We start from the raw sequence: 17,270 nt of genomic DNA on the forward strand, positions 1-17,270 counted from the left end.
AATTGACCGTGTCGCTTAACGTATTGACTAGTATTCAACCACCTTGATTGATGAAGGTCTGATTCTTCTAATTTAAGCGATTATTCAAGACTTACTAAATACATCAGAGCATAGGGGTAAATTGGAATGACAAAATATGGCGGCATTTCAACGGAGCAGGTGCTGAATAATTTAGTGTTGAAGCGGAATAGCGGTTTCTTATCTAAAAGTTGACAGATCACTTAACTATTGTCCCTGGGGGAGTTGTCAGAGTAAAGCCAGTCCATACAAGGTTACGCGATATTTTAGCGTGGTCGAGCTGAGCTGTATGCTGATCTGTAGCTGCATAAGTTAAGATGCATACTTTTGACTGCCAAGATATTGGTCCGTCCGCGCAGGGGGCACTACCAGCCATTTCCATCGCGTAACCTGATCCGCCAATTATGATCTCCCCACATAACGATCGGGGCACGCTGTATTTACTTTTCTTTGTGCTGTACTTATCACAAATAACAAAACTAGGCTAAAAAGGCTCCAAGTAGCTAACACATTATGGTGTCAGTATAGGCATGTTACTCCCTTTGACAGTACAAGATACAGAGAAAATATAATGAATACGGTACTTGATAAGAACGAGCAACTTAAAACGGAGGGTCAATTAAAATAGTATAGAATAAGCCATATAAAGGGATCTCAAGTGAGAATTGTCAAGGATTAAATCCAGAGTATTACTGGGGCTAGGAAGGATGCCTTCGTTGCCTACTATATAGGCGCTAGATGCTTATGGTCGGATGGTTTTACATATACTAGCGCATAGGGAACCAAACCATTGCAAGAATCAGTATTTTCCGTGCGAAGCTTCTCATATAAACTGTTATAATATATGTGATACAGAGAGACCGCACCATAACTAAGTCTTTTAAGCTGCAGACAGTCTTGCTCATTGGATGGATTGGTGTCTGGAGGGGTAGTAACTGGGGCAGGCACACGTTGAGCTGCATAGTGGAGAAGACGACGTAACGCCAGACAGAAACAAATTACTAGTCAGGGCAACAGGAAAGACATTGGATGTATATTCAACGCTTTAACACCTTCCTCTCCCACGTCTGGAAATCCCCCCACGAAGCCCAGCTTACTGTTTGACTGTAATTCAACGTCCGGGCTCTCTTTTTCCCCGATATATACTTTCATTTTATTATTATTGCACACTGTGTGGAGGCCGTAGCCTACACAAATAAAATGAGGCTGATAGGCACGACACCGATTCCATTGTTGCAACCGGCAGTGATAGAATATGTCGACTATGTCTCTTCGAACGGCAAGCCAGACTATGATGTACTCCATGCATGGCGTGAGTCATTGAACCCTATACTCAAACCGAACGCGTAATCAGCTGTACAGGCTCTCATGCAGAGTGGAAATACAACAGATGGACATCGCGTGGGAGAAGTGTCCCTATGATAGATAGCGGCACGAAATTAGGCCACTCAGTCCATGTTCAAAAGAAGCACGATGCCGTTCTCAGCCCCAGAACCCCCCTGCCCGCGTCGGCTGCGTCGGACACCCGGCTGACTGTATCCACGCCGGCCTGTGCTGCTTTGGCAATTGTCCTTGCATCATACACAGGCGCGACGGACTTTGACTTCAGGATGTTGCCCGATAAAGAGAGGCCTGTCAGTTGCAGGGCCAGAGCACGGTGCCAATGGTTCAGCTCCAGGGCTCCCATTCCGTATCAATATAGACTGGAGCTCGGATCTGCAAGATTTCCTGCGGAGTGTGCAGGCCTGTCTTCCTCATCCACGAATTCAACATACCCGCCATACCCTGCTGCAATTTCTCGGCGCAGGAGCGCTCGACCCGCATAGCAAGTGTATAACAACTGGCTTGCATACGTTGCAGATCCAATGCATAATCCATCCAAGCGAAAGACAGCTAAGCTTCCTGATCTACTCGACAGAGTTCGATCTGCACTTTATACAACACGTGTACCGGCGGCACGAACACGTTCTTCAAGGGGTATATTCAACGGGCATCGAGAGAGGCGCCACAGGGTGCTTTGGTCTATATTATATTTTCTAGTAGTTGCAGCATATTTGGGTGGATTCTGCGGTTTTAGATCCGCAATTGCTCGTTCAATATGAGCATTGTGGTCCATTTGTGGTTGAGATGAAAGGAGGAGTTATCGCGACGAAATTGTTGTACCACGCGTCGCGTTGCACCACTAGTCCCTTTACGTTAGTTAACCTAACTAGATATTGAAATTCTTACATAAACGACCAATTTCCATTATCGGACCTGTCTTGGCAATGCGGGTGGAAATGGTTCGAAATCCTTCTCAATATTTATCTCGCATGAATAAACAGAGCCTCACATACTTGGGGAATAAATCTCTCAACCTTAAGGCTACTATTGAATCTTGTATCCCCTATGATCTGTTTCCCTCCCATTGTTTAGTTTTCAGAGGCGAGTTTTGAATGCGATGGCCCAACAGACTGTCTAGCTAGTCACATCAAGAAAAAGAAAAGACAAGCGACACTGGCTTCTTAGCAGTATGGTTGGAGTACCACGAAGTACAGGTTGTCGCACATGCTTGAAACGTCGAGTTAAAGTGAGCTTTTCTTCTAAAGTCCTACAAAGGATACCAGACTGGGTACTTCTGCTAAGTGGTCAATCTGACGTAGTGCGACGAATCTCGACCAGAATGCCAACGTTGCACGAGAATGAAACTAAAGTGTCCTGGATATCAGAAAACGCGCAAATTTTGCTACTTCACCCCGCCATCGCACGGAGTGCAGTTGGAAACATGTACACAGTATGTCGCAAATTACGTAGGATTGCCGCAAGCTAGCAGCATGGACGAACTTATTGAGCCAGCCCTGACAGGCATGGCTGTGGAGACGCAACAAAGAGAAATGTTTGGATTATTTGTGGACTCTACATTCCACGGACTGTACCATTCATGGAGCACCCGAGTCGATATAAACTGGATGGACTTTCTCCGGTATCATTTGGAATCAGCCTCGGCAACTCTAACATGGACTATTCGGTCTCTAAGCACACTTTACATCGGAAGATGCCACCATGACCCTGATAAAATTGCCTGCAGTCGATCAATGTACGGTCGTGCATTGCACTGCTTAATGTCTACGATGCGGAACCCTAACAAGGCTAAATCGGACGCGACATTGGGGGCAGCCCTGCTACTCGGAGTATATGAAATGCTCGACGGAACAAAGCGACTATCCTGGCTAGCCCATTCTAGTGGTGTGTCTACACTCATTCGACTCAGAGGGCCTTCTGCCCATCGTCGTGGATTTGGACGTACCCTGCTTATTTCCTTCAGAGCATTCCTCGTGGCTGACGCTTTCATCCGGAATGAGCCATGCTTCCTAGAGGAATCAGAATGGAGATCTATAATGGAAGGGTGGATAGCGGACGAAAAAAGATCCAGTAGAAGGAGTCTATTGGGTGAAACTGTCGATCAAGCGTTCAATGAGATTGTAGTTTGCCCGGGGTTGCTTGCACGTACTCGCTCCATGCTGGCTTGTAGCGGCCTTTGTGATCCGGAGACGTTACTGTTCCAGTCCAGCCGCTGTCAAAACAGCCTCAAGCAACTTAACCACCAACTGAAAGCCCTATTATGCGTCTTGGACGAACATCCAGGCCTTGACGAAAAACCAGAAATTATAGGCCCAATACCCTTTAATGTCGCCATAACACTTGCAAAAAATTCGCTTTGTGGAACGCGGCTGGCCATAGAATTTCTTGATCAACTCTTGCTTGTTCTTCAAGCAAATCAATCTCGGTGGTTGGATTGCTCTGGACGAATGTTAATGGATCAAATTGGAGATTCTCGGAACATGAGCTCGGATGTTGTGGCAGTGCCAGTGACAGGAGCAGAACCTGACAACAATGTAAGCGATTTTGTCTACCATCATTTATATCAGAAACCTGCGCAGCCTTCCCTTGACAATATTGCATTGTCCATGGGCATGCTCGCAGTAGAATTCAAGGATTGTCGAAATGGAGTTGATGCTCAAACTGAGAGAAGTTAGGATTTCTTCTTGACAATCTTTAGTGATGGGCAAACGCGAACTTGGTCGTATTAATTAATTTAATTTAAAGTTCTATTGACCTGTTCTGGCCTAGCTACAAAGCATCTAGTAATACAGGTGATTTCTAATAGAGTAAGCATCCAAGATCCTAAACATTATATAAAATTCTATAAAAAGAAAATAGTAGTAAATAAGTATAAAAATACAGATAAAAGAAGTGTGATGGTTAGGTTGTCTTTGCGTTAGTAGAGATAAAACCACTTGACTATAAGAAGGTATAAGATGACTGATCGAAAGATCAGTCGCATCTATAGTGGGTAGCGAGGCCCTCTTCCTAACCTGAGTAATACTCCGGGTTTAACCCGTGACGAAAAGTATATTATTAGAATGCTCAATTAAAAATAACTATTATATATATTAGTTCATAAAGCCGCATTTTTTATAAATTTTTTTTTTCCTGCCATCTCCCCGTTCCAAATAATTATCTTGCTTGAACCAATTACCTCTCGAACTGCTTCTTTGCAAAGAGCACATTTACACCAACTAATTCGGGAGCAATATAGACATACAGGACGCGGTGAAAACATTATTAGAAATAAATTGAAGTCGGCCTCCAGTAGAACGTCATCGTAGATATCTCTCAGAATAAAGCTAGTCCATATTGGGACATCATGTGAATATATATACCCAATACTCCTCATAGAGGGATTGGGCAGAACATCCTTCTAAAAATATTCAATTCTCACCCCATACCAATATCCCAAATAATTAGACAATATTCCAGCCTCCAACCGATTTTACTTGTACTTAAATAATATTTCACCCTTAGCAGATCAGTTCACTTGATTTTATGCAGGTTAATATGACTAGCACTCCATATACACAGTTTGCCCTGAAATCTTGGATAATATATAGCTCATCTATGTTCAGTTCAAGTTGAGGTGCAATGTGTTCGTACAGGTACCCATGCCTGCAATATACTATGCCTTAACTAGTCATGAAAACTAATAGCAGAGAACCCCTCGCCCGAGCCCAACAATCTGCGTGCTGGTCCTTGGATCGGAGACAAAGGCTTTTCTTGCCTTGGGCTGGGATTTGGGTCTCGCTCTCACGATAATACCCCAGTCGGCGCATCAACGGACTATCCACAGTCTTCAACATCAACTGGTCACTTGGCCGCAGAAATGATAAAACACCTGTCAGGTGCTGAACCAGTAGAAGCCATATAATAGGCTATATCCAAAAAGGACTCGTTGAAGAAGGAAAGAAAGAGGAAAAGGACAGGGAAGCAAATGAAAAATCACGTGACGTGGGGTCATCGAGGGCTGAAAGGGGCAATAGGGTCAACGGGGTCAAACGGGCTCTATCCCTTTACAGAAGTCAATCCTCAGTTTCCTGGAGTATCCACAATATGTGCAGTAGAACGTATTAACCCTTTAGAGTCAAGGTGGGGCCGACATCTGGTCGTGACACTGACCCAGCGGAATAGATATACTTTTCATTGATAAGTTCAATTACGAATTGGGAGTACTATCGACAGGCTCTCAAAGCTGAATTGACAAGGCTGTATCATATTGTTCCTTGGTTGCCTAGCGGAGCACCCAACGAAGGAAGCTTTGTAAGCGCTTGAGTGGATTCTATATACGTGACACATAAAGTGCATTCTACTCCTTTTAGAAAAATGGTTGGTTGGGTGAGCTGCAGCCATGTGTTTTGTGATGGCCCCACAAGTAGCTGTCGTGCGGGTACTATTCAAACCAATCATATTTAACCTTGCTCTAATCGAGTATTTGATGAGGTCATGGGCTCCAGTCCCTGGAGTCTAAGGGGTGATGAGTATTGTCCAAGGATAGCAAGGACTGAAGTTGATGTCTCTTACAAGATTCTTCCCATGATTCTCCTTAATGAATAGAATAATCATGCCTTCGTTCCCACGCATTTTAACGAGAATTCAGAGTATTTTTGCAGTATTGTCAAGAGTAGCCAGGTTATCTCTTCCAATCAGAAGTTATTTACATCAATATTCTCCCTCCCAGATGGCTAATATCGTCGGAAATCCACACGAGCTCTTCGGTTATACAAGTGGACGATGGATTTGGGACGAAAAAGAGCAGCTTCGAGAGAGGTATCATGAATTTGATATACTCGAACTGCAGAAAATTGCCATGGAGTCGGCATCCTCTGAGTCCTGTGTCAGTATGAAAAAGTTAGGGGAAGGATCAAACACTTTTGTTTTTCGTTGACGAGTAAGGCTTTCATAGAATGTAAAGACGACAGTCAAAAGTATATCAGTCTGCTACTGTTTATGCCCGCGTAAATGTCATTCTCGACTCGTTCATTAACTCTCCCGCTCTCGTTAGCTCAGTTATTCCCGGTCGATGCGAAAACGCATAGCCAATTAAAATTTCATTCGCTACACAACCTAATGTAAGTTCCATTTTATCCAATGGAAAGAGGGCATCCCTCCTATATCTTAAATTTATTAACTTGTCTGCACGGTCTATATATAACGTATCTCTGATGTACAAGTGCGAAACTCGCACGTCCCTGACGCTTTCACACTACCAACCTTGATGTCAGACCAGGACGACTTGGTGCTTGCACAGTTGACGCATCTAGTCCAATAGTCTCAATTATTCTGCTTGTTGCTGAAACTTCGACGCATAATGTATTTCTAACCGCCTTCCCTAGTTTCAGCTTGTGATCATCAGGTGCCTTTTTCATCGAGGGCTTGTGTGGTGCTCTACTAAATCAGGGTCAGGAAGTACATAAATCCCATTAGATTCCCACAGCTCCCTGCACATTTTTCAAATCTTCTACAGGGACGCAGACCGTCTAATATTCACATTGTACTCCACTCACCATCTCACTTTCGCCGAACCATTTATATCAAGAACTATTTCTTTGTATCACTACAGCAAAAGAAAATTCCTCGCACCATTCACTTGGCCGTCTTTTCCAACGGTGTCAGACCCGCTCATTGCTCATTTCACTGTTTTTGTTCCTGTAAGTGACTCGGGTAAGGTGGAAAAACTTATCCATGTTACTGGAGCTACAGACACAGGGTTTTCCCTTCAATTCAAGCGCAATTACGACTTTAGTGTCACGCAACCCAAATATCAAATTATTCCTCTGTCTTAAGTTAATGATCAGCACATAGCTGATACAGTCGGCAATGGACAACCTTCGGCAGACACAACTGCCCTTGACAGAGAGTCAGTCGCTATAACGGTGACTCTTCCTGGCTACAGCCCCAACCATTTTGGTCCTTCGGTATATGTATCCAGTAATGCAACATTACAGCTTCTAAATAAGCTCTAATACAGGCACCTAATTGCCAAAAACTAAATGCAGGATTACGTCCAGAAACTTGCCGAGTAAGACTATGTTGAAAGCAGCGCTATTTCTGTCGTCCAGAATGCACCAAGTTTACTGTAATGCTACATCGGTGTGGAAGCATACTCTGGGATTATCTACCTAGCATTTTCTGCTTCAATGTTATATATTGCTTTCCTAAACTCTAAACAATATCTTGTTTTGTTTTCGTAGACTCCTAGCTGAGGTTTTTAAGTTGCTTTCTGCCAACAAAATATAAGCTAAGTAACTCTCCAGAGACCTGTTGCAGTACGGCTTATTGTGTACTTTAAGATTTATGCCACCATTACAATTGTGCGGGTGGTCTAGCATCCCATAGCCATTGTGTAATAGTCCCATGGATCCCAGGTGCTTGAATACTGATCCAAAATTATTAGTAAGTACTGTATAGACCATTCTTCATTCCTATCGGCAGTATACTGCGCCTTGCGGGCCTCCCAGTAAGCAGGTAGCCATCCTGACTGCTCCTAGTCAACAACTGCCAGAATCTGATACGGCCGAGAGGGTGTTACAATAATATTGCTGCGGTGCAGATCACTGTGAGTAAATTTAATAGCACAGTTATTAGGTAGCTCATATCGAAATGGTTCAATCGGGACCGAATGTGGATCCGCCATTCGCCTTCGGTAGAGAAACGTGAACCAGTTGCGAAAATCATAAACTGTGGTGAATGGGCCGGCTTCGAACATGTATTCTATATAAAACACTCTATTATAAAAAGGATCGCGTACAATGTTGCCTGTAAATACAAAAATGGCTAGAAGACACAGTCCTTGAAGGTTGGGAGAATTAGTTTACCTATAAATGTATCAGACAAATCTTGTTCTAGTTGACGCAAAATATTATAGACTGTTCGAAGTTCACGGCAGATCGAAACCCGGTCACCAGCGTCCATCACGTCCTATAGTTGCTCCAGAGTTTGCCCATCTATATATTCCATGTAAATAAACTTTTCTTCTCCATCCGTGCGCCACCCGTATACTTCAGGAACTAGGACACTGTCTTAAAGGAATTAGCAGATTGCATACAGGCACTGAGCTTCTGGTATTCTCACAGCTCTTCCCCACTTAACGAATAGTCTCATATCATCGAATATCACGGGCGGTGGTCTCACATAAGGGGCGGTAGTTGAGTGGACTTTCCTATTATCTGGATTAACTCCTGCAAGGTGTTGGACTGTGGCTTGTTTGCGAGCTTCTTCTGGTGAAGGTAACTAACTCAATTTGCTGAAAAACGTTGAGTTCTTGACGTCGAAATCGAGAGAATTGGGGATCATTGATGGCGTCAACCGGACATTCCTACGCTTGCAAATCATCCTAGGGGCGCCTGGATAATGTATAAGCTTCAATACAGTCTTCGTAAATAACTTTACTATGTCGTGGAACATATGAGATATGGCAGTTAGAGTGTGAATACAATAGTTCATCATGTTTATGATCTGGGACGAGACAAGTGCGAGGCTAATAAACTTGATTTGAGTGACTAACGATCACCTAATTACCGACCCTTTAAAACAGCAGATGGATGGATGAATGGCTTCATTAACTAGACAGTTATGCCCTCTCACAATTTTAGTTCTTGAGCCAAGGGATTTGATGTATTTACAAAAGTTTTCATGGAGGAATAAGTGATGTCATTGAGCGGTAAACGGCCTGCCGTCATTTGCCATCCCTGATATCTACAGTTCTACGATCAGAATTAGTAGAGCTCTTCGCGCCAATACTAAGGCTGCTATGCAATAAAGGTCACTTCAGACAACCACATCAACAAATGATTGGTGTGCTACACACAAGGCTGAGTAAAGTGGTGTGTACAGATTCTCGGACCTTACAGTGCGGGTGAGGTGATTGATTGGATCCTAACAAAGCTCCCTATGCGGTGTAACCGTGAATGTGTACGTACGTGCACATTTCTCTATAACTGGTACAGCTAGCATATCACAGCAGCGGCTCCTAGCCTAGAATAGGCCCCATTACGATTCAAAAACCGGTGCTGCGAGCGCGTCGCGGAAAGCCAGACCGTAACTTTAAATGCCCATTCGACTTGAACGTAATATTCGAGGTTGCGTTTACAACCCCCGTATGAAACCCAACCTCCTAAGAGTTGCCGAGTTCTCCTTCCTACGGGACTTTCATCTTAAATTCGCTTTTAGAGCTATGTGTAGATGAGAACAAGTTCTCCATTTGAAGGCTTCTTGGTAACTGACTATACCTGATAAGCATTTAATTGTGTTGAATGTTCCGTTACGTACTGTCCGCGATGATACCCCACTGTAGCTGACAAGGGGCTCCACCAGGACAATAAAGTCCAGAATGAGTGCAAGTGAACTCTAGATGGCCATAATGTCGAGAAAACAGTCTGTAAGCCGCACAAATGGATCCGCAAGACAAAAGTTTCAGATAATTCCTTGATCGTTAGAAACAAATTTATTAGAGAATGTTTGGGACCAGAGACTTAGGTCGGTCCAACAGACGGTGTGGAAGCAAGATAGAAAATTTAGGTTTGTCCACACAGTCCCAACTTGTTAACTCTACCGTCAGCTGTTTCTTGCTTCCCATTGTGGGGTGCACGAAGTACATATGCAAAGAAATATCCTCTACTTTGTTAACACCTCTGCAGTCCAATGGCCCAGAGCTACCTACCATTTAAAACGCGTGAAGAATCGGTACAACCCTGGTTCCAAGTCCTGTTATGTTAGGATATCTGTTAGATAGGCAGATATACCAACACGACACAGAAAGTTCTTACAGTGTTGCTTTTTGTGGTGTAGTGGGGGTATACCTGACAATTAAGAGTCTCATTTGCTCTTGTGGTTGAGTGTTCGAATCCTGGTCTGACCACTTTCAATAGTTCACGCCAAGAGCGAATGAGACTCTTAATTGTTGGATATACCAGTACTGCACACACATTGAAACAGCGCTGCTTTTTGTGGTGTAGTGAGTGGTATATCTGACAGTATCTCGAAAATCGGCTATATTGGGGGTGACGTTTTTTTTTTTTTTTTTTTTTTTTTTTTGGCTTGTTTTATGAATTTCCGTGTAAAGATACTGCTTGCGAGAGTTGTTAGGCTTTCTCAAAGTTCCTTACAGAAAGCTATAGGTTTTTAACGTTCATTAAAATCTCTAAATTTATACGTTTTATATAGATAATGACGAACTCTATCTAATAAATATTTATTGCGAACTACGTGGTATAGACTGGGTCTTAGCTCTTAGGATGAGACCATACCCTTGGTCTCCATGTACTCCAGAACATGTATTAGCTACCCGATATTCCGAATGGATTGCTCCTGTTATATAATTGCCTCTGTGCGGACTTGTACTCTGTGGTTTTCATGTTTTAAATGAGCTGTGATCCTGAAGCGTTCGATCCTTGTACATCTCGCAAACAAGCTTGTGTATTGCATCCTCTCTGATAGTCCAACCAGAGCAGAGTCCGCCTCCTGGACCCGCAAAGAGCGTCGGACATATTTGAGAGCACTAGCAGCGCTCCTAGCACCAGCTTCAGCAGATGGCGGACATATACATAGAACCGAAATTAACAGTCTGCAAGCGAGTGACAGAGGGAGTGCGATACGTAAATGGCGATCCATTGGCGTGCGCGGTCGTGGAATGCACCAGGTTCTAGAAGCTGTCCATTAACGTTAAAATGTGGGTAACTGTTGAAAACCTCGGGGGAAGAAGCTATGTTGTGAGGTGCTAGGATAGCGGTGACTAAGTAGTATATTGAAACTATCGTGCGATCTAGTATCGCTTGGTGAGTATATTCATCTATCTACGAGGGAAGGTGTAGACAAACGCTTTCTTATGTCTACATGTCCCTTAGCCCCTTGCGTGTGATATATCAGATCGCTACGGGACTAGGATACACGAAGGTGTCTTAGGCATCCTGATTTCCAACAGTAACGAAGGTAACGATCTCCGAAGTATTCTTCTCGAAGACAGTTAAAGGCTGTGCAGTGTACAGCATATTATGATATAGTCAGGACCTGCCTCTTCCACCCACCGTTTAAGCAGAGTCCCCTATTGTAGGAGTTCAGTTAAGCCTACCCAACACAGAGAGGTATTGGAGCTTCATTCATGACTGAAATAAAAAGGTAAGCAAAAGACATACAACAGCCAGGATTCGCTGGTGGTCACCCACCCAACTACTAACTGACCGGCGTGTGGCTTGAGTACGGCTGAGCGGACGGGAAGCCCTATTTTCCACACCCTATGGTCGTATGTACTTTGAATATATTAAGTATAGCTTAAATTATTTAGTAGAAATGTTTACTTGGACACAGCCATTTAGCAATATAATATGTTAAACGTTTACAACAACTTTAATCCTGGATTTTATAGATACAGTCACTGGTATTGCTAGTCTAGAATACTCTCTATGCCCCGACTGGCGGGAATTGGATTCGCCTGCAGATAGAGGGTTATGTTAATATCTCCTTTACCAAGGTTACTATCTACACCACATAAAAAAATACATTTTGAATCAAGAAAATAGTTTTAAACTATAATTAAGAATATTTCTAGTAATATTGTATATATAAAGTAGTTGGGATTAAGAATAATATTATAAACTTGCGGCTATTTTCACGATGTTTTTGAACGACATCATAAGATTATAATTAAGTTAATTATACCCAGCACGGCTTTCTCACATAACAGTAGTACCTGCGATATCTTTAATATACTAAACTCTGTTGCCAGTGAGAGTATGTTTCCCAAAGATATCAAGGACTTAATTTTAAGATATAGCTGGACATTATTCCGGCGAAAAAATATAAATAGCTACTTTTCTAGTCGGAAGGGTCTTAGTCTAGTTACTTGTCTTCGACAATTATTGCGTAGATGTTATCCGTCTACTCCAACAAATCTAGAATGGTGATGAGCTGCTTGACTGGGGAATACCAGGTAATATTTTGTTAGACTGTTCCTTGACTCTTCTACCAGTTCAAGAACTGGTAGAATTTGCAGGAAGTAGATGACGGCACTAGCGCGTGAAATTATAGACAGATAAAAGGGAATAGCGAAAAGAATAATCTTAGCCCTTCTCCGTCTTTGTCCCAATACTAAGGAAACAGCAGGAACAAGGTCAGGTCCAAGGCACGGTTGAGTTACAATGTGTTTCCCCACCTATAGTAAAACCCCGATATGAAGGGGAAGTAGTTGCCAGAGGAGAATAAACAAGTGGCGAAGAAGCAATTAGAAATATTGATGGAGTGCGGGAACCCAAAGTGACTGGTAGTGGAATAGCCAGTTTCGACTCGGCATCGACAACGATGTTGGACGATGGCTACAGACTCAGAGAAGAACGCACACAAGGTGTAGGCAGGAACTTCAATGATCGGATACCTAGACAGTACAAGTTAAGGTGTCCAACTGGATGCACAGGCATCCCCAAATGAGAAGATTTCTTGATCTATGACAAAGGTCGCCATGCTGATGGCCACCAGCAGAATCAAAAAATTATGACATACAGCTTCCATAGGGCGTGGAATCTACTGGAAGAGTCAAATCTTGGTTATGCTGATTTATTTAGCGGTAGAATTTGATATAGCAAGTATTCTACTTGCAGTGCTCAACCAAGTGGAATACTGCAAAATGTAGGCTTTCCTGACCACCTACCTAGAACATTACTTATCATGCTCTGTGCAGAACTGTACTCATTGTTAGTTACAAATAGTGCCTCCGAAGGTGATTGTATAACCCTACCGGGCCGTATACATCACAATTCCAGACAACAGCAAATTAGTAAGAGGGAAGAAACAAGACAAACGAAGAAAATGGTAAAATGTCAATGTTCTATTATCAGACAGATATATCTGTCCAATTGAACCAACTTTAGCATGCTGACTACATATTTTACGGCAATACTATCCTAATATCATGGAGACATGGACTGAACCTTAAGTGCATGGACTAAACCTAGGGAAACTAGTGACTCGTTCCACGGACGTCCTTAATTCACACATATTAATAAAAGTAAATGTACCAGTGTCGGAACCCATAATTAATCAAAATAAACAGTGTATTCTGGATTAGCCAGAGCTCCATGCCTAATAATATGGTTCAAACCACAGCTCTTGGGGTCTTTGGGAAGATGCCCTCACGGTGAATGAAGTTCTCATAGATATATAGCCTATAACAAAGAAATTCTCGAATAATAAGGAGACTGTTATTTTAACAAGTCCATGAGTCTATTAGCCGCGATTAATTACCGCTAATACTTGCCAAATATTCTTGGGATGAGTAAGTACTCGGTGCAGCAAATAGTCTTGGAAACTGAGAGTTATTGTGAAGTTATTAGATCGTTAAAGAGATACTGGCTTTCGTTAACTATTGCCAATATTGGTTTGCAGTATAGTTGTTAAACAAAGTAATCTCCTGCCTGGTCTATATATAGTACCCCCCCCTATCATCATTTATCAAACTAGGCTATTAGAAATATTAATAGTTAGCGATATCTAGTTACTGCCCTTAGTTGGATATCGTGGACATATCTATCTACTAGTGATATTGAAAAGTATAGTAGCTTGTCTCGAAGCAAGTCCTTGGATTTAATGTCGTCCAGTAATCCGTGCATCAGGGGCTTGTTGGCCTACTGAGGGACCCGGATACAAATGTTGAACTGGACATCCGACAGCCATGAAACATTCTACGCACAGAATCTATCTCAACCTACATTTAGCACATTGACTGAAATTCACACTGAGCGATACTGGCTATAATTGGTGATGAACGCCGGTGTATCAACACTATTGGTTCCATCTTTAGTCTATCGGAGACCACAGCTGCATGCTGCACATACGTGGCCTGTGATGGCCTAAGTAGCTATATTGTTGATAGTGTTGATAGTGTTGTTGGTTCTGGTCTCCCAACAAACGGGGATAACTACATACACTGCTTATTGGTGGTCGGATATAGACGGCGATAACACGGAGTTTAGCCATGCTGCGTATAGATAAATATCTAGCCTAGTGCCGCTCTACTTCGATTAGTGTTCAGCCCACCACATCCGAAGCAATCCAGACAACCTAGGTACCTCAGATCAACAAAATAACGCCATGGTTCGAATTCTGGTAACTGGAGGAAGTGGATTTTTAGGCGGCGTGATCATCAATACACTCCTCGCGCGAGGGCACTCCGTCGTGACCACCGTTCGCTCGTCAGAAAAAGCACAATTAATCCAGTCTCAACAACGAGGAGTACCAAGTAGCCGATTAACTTTCAAAATCGTAGGCGATATTGCCGCAGCCAACGCATTCGATCAAGCAGTGATATGCGACCCTCCCATATCCGCCGTCATCCATACGGCAAGTCCCTTCCACTACAACATCACGAACGTGAAGGAAGACATGCTCGATCCTGCCGTGAACGGCACAGTTGGGATTCTGCAATCAGTGCACCAGAAGGCGCCGAGTGTGGAACGCGTGGTGATCACTTCATCCTTCGCTGCCATGTTCAATCCCACCAAGCCGACGGGATCCAAATACTCTGAGCAGGATTGGAATCCAGTGACGTGGGACGACATTGAAAGCCCTGAAAATTCCCTGGGTCAATCCGGGTATCGAACGAGCAAGACACTCGCGGAAAAGGAAGCCTGGGAGTTCATGAAAAAAAAGAAAGTCCCCGGTTTACCTTGACTGTGATGAATCCTTCGTTGATCCTGGGACCGGTGGCAGCCTCTCTTGCATCCCTTCAAGATGTCAATACATCAAACCAGCGCATAAGAGATTTTATCACAGGTGCTTCCAAGGAGAAGTGTCCTCCAACGGGGAGTCAGTTCTGGGTTGATGTACGTGATGCGGCGTTGGCGCATGCTCTTGCTGTGGAAAAAACGGAGACCGCTGGGAAACGGTATTTTCTGACTGCTGGCAACTTTTGCAATGCAGAGATCGTCGAGAATATCCGACAGGGTTTCCAGGAGTTGCAGTCCATATTACCAAGTGGTGATGCGTTAAGGGATGGTGAATATCCACCGGGTGGTCCCAAATATGGCTATGACAATTCGTCGTCGATTAACGAGCTGGGACTGGCGTATCGGTCGCTGCAGGAGAGTGTGGTGGATACAGTTAGGAGTATGAAAGCCATACAGGAACAGAACTAAATTAGAAATTGATTCTATTCCCGTGTTATTATATTGTGTCTCTAGAGGATAGACCCATATATAGAATAGAACAAGATGATGCCGAGCTCCTAACGAGATATTCTGAACGAATATACCTATCTCTAAATATATATGGAGATACTCCATTCGAAGCCCAAACTTACATAGATAAGCTATGATTAATTATGATGGATGCCCAGAGACCATGTGGATGTCATATTTCGTCATCGTCAGCTTCATACAAATACCGTCGGTCCTCTCTTCGTGCTTCTAAAATGTGAAACACAGCTAACTAAAGACACCGAAATGGCACACCAAGCAGACGCTCTTCCCTGGAAAGATTTCGCAAGCATTTTCGATTTTGCCTACCGCAGCAAAAGGCATCATGGAGAGACAAATCTGTTCGCGCGACAAAGAACATCAGTACAAGTCAGACAGTTGTATTCCTTTGTCAGCGCTTTTGTACGCATACTGGAAGAGCACACCGACAAGGAGATGTCCATGTATGTGGATGTAGAACAAGACGATGAAGTCATATCAGAGTCAACGGCTAGGAACATCCAGCATTTAGTACAACCTACAAACCCAGTGTTCAGCGTCGAGGGCAGGAAGATATCGTTCTGGACAGATCGTGTGGGGACTGCGAATTCACGGGAAGATAAAACGGGGACGTTCACGGCGCTGTTGCTGCAGGACGAAATGGATGCTCTATTCTCGATCAGGGCAGAACCTCCCATACAATTATGTCTCAAACGAGGTCGCTGCTCACATTCGTGTACGAAGTTCGGACTGCCAGAGCTGGTGGATACAGCGATGATGGCATATATCTGTCTGAATATGCTGTTTCAAAAAACTGAATTGCATGATGCAGAAACACGAGCGAATTATATACAATCTGGGAAATCAGGGGATTCTCTTATCATGGATGAAAACGTCCTGGACTATCGTTCAACTCGCGGATATCAAAAAATGCTATTCGAATGTACCCAAAGCAAAACTATTTGTGGTGCGGTTATTCATACAATTCCACACCGACAATTCTATGGGTATCAAGACTGTTCATATACTACAGAGGAAGAATTCGGATTCCTCACACTCCCAGCGTTAATCTCTCGCTTTACTCGCGGCATATACCAACCAGACAGTCATGATGTTGCTATTGTTATATACATCCTCCAACAGATGGGCCTCCCCACAGAACTCATCCTTATTATCCTTGAGTTGGCGGAATATGCACCCAAGGGTAGTATCCCGATTCCGCATGACCCCTTACACAAGAAAAATTTGCCAGAGTTGCAGAAATATTTAGATTACTGCTGGCAGCTCCTCGTCAGAACCAACATGCTAGTCAAATATCGAGACAATGACTGGGAAGGGCGGGTCCTAGAATGCATTTGGAAGTTGTTCGGGGTAGAGCATCCAAGACATTTTCTCCGCTCAAGGGCGAACAGGCCTTGAGTAATATGTCTGCAGTGATTCTAGTGGGTAAACGATAATAAGACAAATAATATTATTCGACCAGCTAAAATAGAAGAGCCATAACCCAAGAGTGTCATGTAATGATGTAAACTTGAATGTGCCGCATATTGGCTGTGTTGAAGATTAATGTTGCCGCTTACGACCGAACGCATGATAATGTGAGTAACAATGAGGTTTCCGTATGCTTAGGCGACTCGAACAACTGTGCTTACCTTTGTCAGATCTTTCTTAGATTATGCCTCGACAGATGCCTCCCTTTAGATATCTAATATGATAGCT

General features: G+C 43.3%; 5 protein-coding genes across 5 annotated transcripts; 4 read left to right on the forward strand and 1 right to left on the reverse strand.

Annotated features, from left to right (window-relative positions):
• Positions 1–1,477: 1,477 nt before the first annotated feature.
• ATNIH1004_005194 (uncharacterized protein) lies at positions 1,478–1,842 on the reverse strand (the record flags this gene model as incomplete). The annotated part of the gene is made up of 2 exons (XM_033569848.1): positions 1,478–1,698; positions 1,794–1,842. 2 exons carry the CDS (start codon positions 1,840–1,842, stop codon positions 1,478–1,480), a joined length of 270 nt encoding a protein of 89 aa, XP_033428654.1.
• Positions 1,843–2,831: 989 nt separating this feature from the next.
• On the forward strand, positions 2,832–4,034 carry ATNIH1004_005195 (uncharacterized protein; the record flags this gene model as incomplete). Its single annotated transcript, XM_033569849.1, has 1 exon — positions 2,832–4,034. One exon carries the CDS (start codon positions 2,832–2,834, stop codon positions 4,032–4,034), a length of 1,203 nt encoding a protein of 400 aa, XP_033428655.1.
• A 2,036-nt stretch (positions 4,035–6,070) lies between these two features.
• Positions 6,071–6,351, forward strand: AIM9_2 (Phosphotransferase enzyme; the record flags this gene model as incomplete). Its single annotated transcript, XM_033569850.1, has 2 exons — positions 6,071–6,230; positions 6,296–6,351. 2 exons carry the CDS (start codon positions 6,071–6,073, stop codon positions 6,349–6,351), a joined length of 216 nt encoding a protein of 71 aa, XP_033428656.1.
• Positions 6,352–14,469: 8,118 nt separating this feature from the next.
• ATNIH1004_005197 (uncharacterized protein) lies at positions 14,470–15,512 on the forward strand (the record flags this gene model as incomplete). The annotated part of the gene is made up of 2 exons (XM_033569851.1): positions 14,470–14,959; positions 15,151–15,512. 2 exons carry the CDS (start codon positions 14,470–14,472, stop codon positions 15,510–15,512), a joined length of 852 nt encoding a protein of 283 aa, XP_033428657.1.
• Positions 15,513–15,818: 306 nt separating this feature from the next.
• Positions 15,819–16,970, forward strand: ATNIH1004_005198 (uncharacterized protein; the record flags this gene model as incomplete). The annotated part of the gene is made up of 1 exon (XM_033569852.1): positions 15,819–16,970. The coding sequence occupies one exon, from the start codon at positions 15,819–15,821 to the stop codon at positions 16,968–16,970; it is 1,152 nt and encodes a 383-aa protein (XP_033428658.1).
• Between the last annotated feature and the right edge of the window lie 300 nt (positions 16,971–17,270).

The sequence above is a fragment of the Aspergillus tanneri genome, assembly GCF_003426965.1.
Source record: "Aspergillus tanneri strain NIH1004 chromosome Unknown AapTan_3_pilon_pilon_pilon, whole genome shotgun sequence".
Taxonomy (NCBI): Eukaryota; Fungi; Ascomycota; class Eurotiomycetes; order Eurotiales; family Aspergillaceae; genus Aspergillus; species Aspergillus tanneri.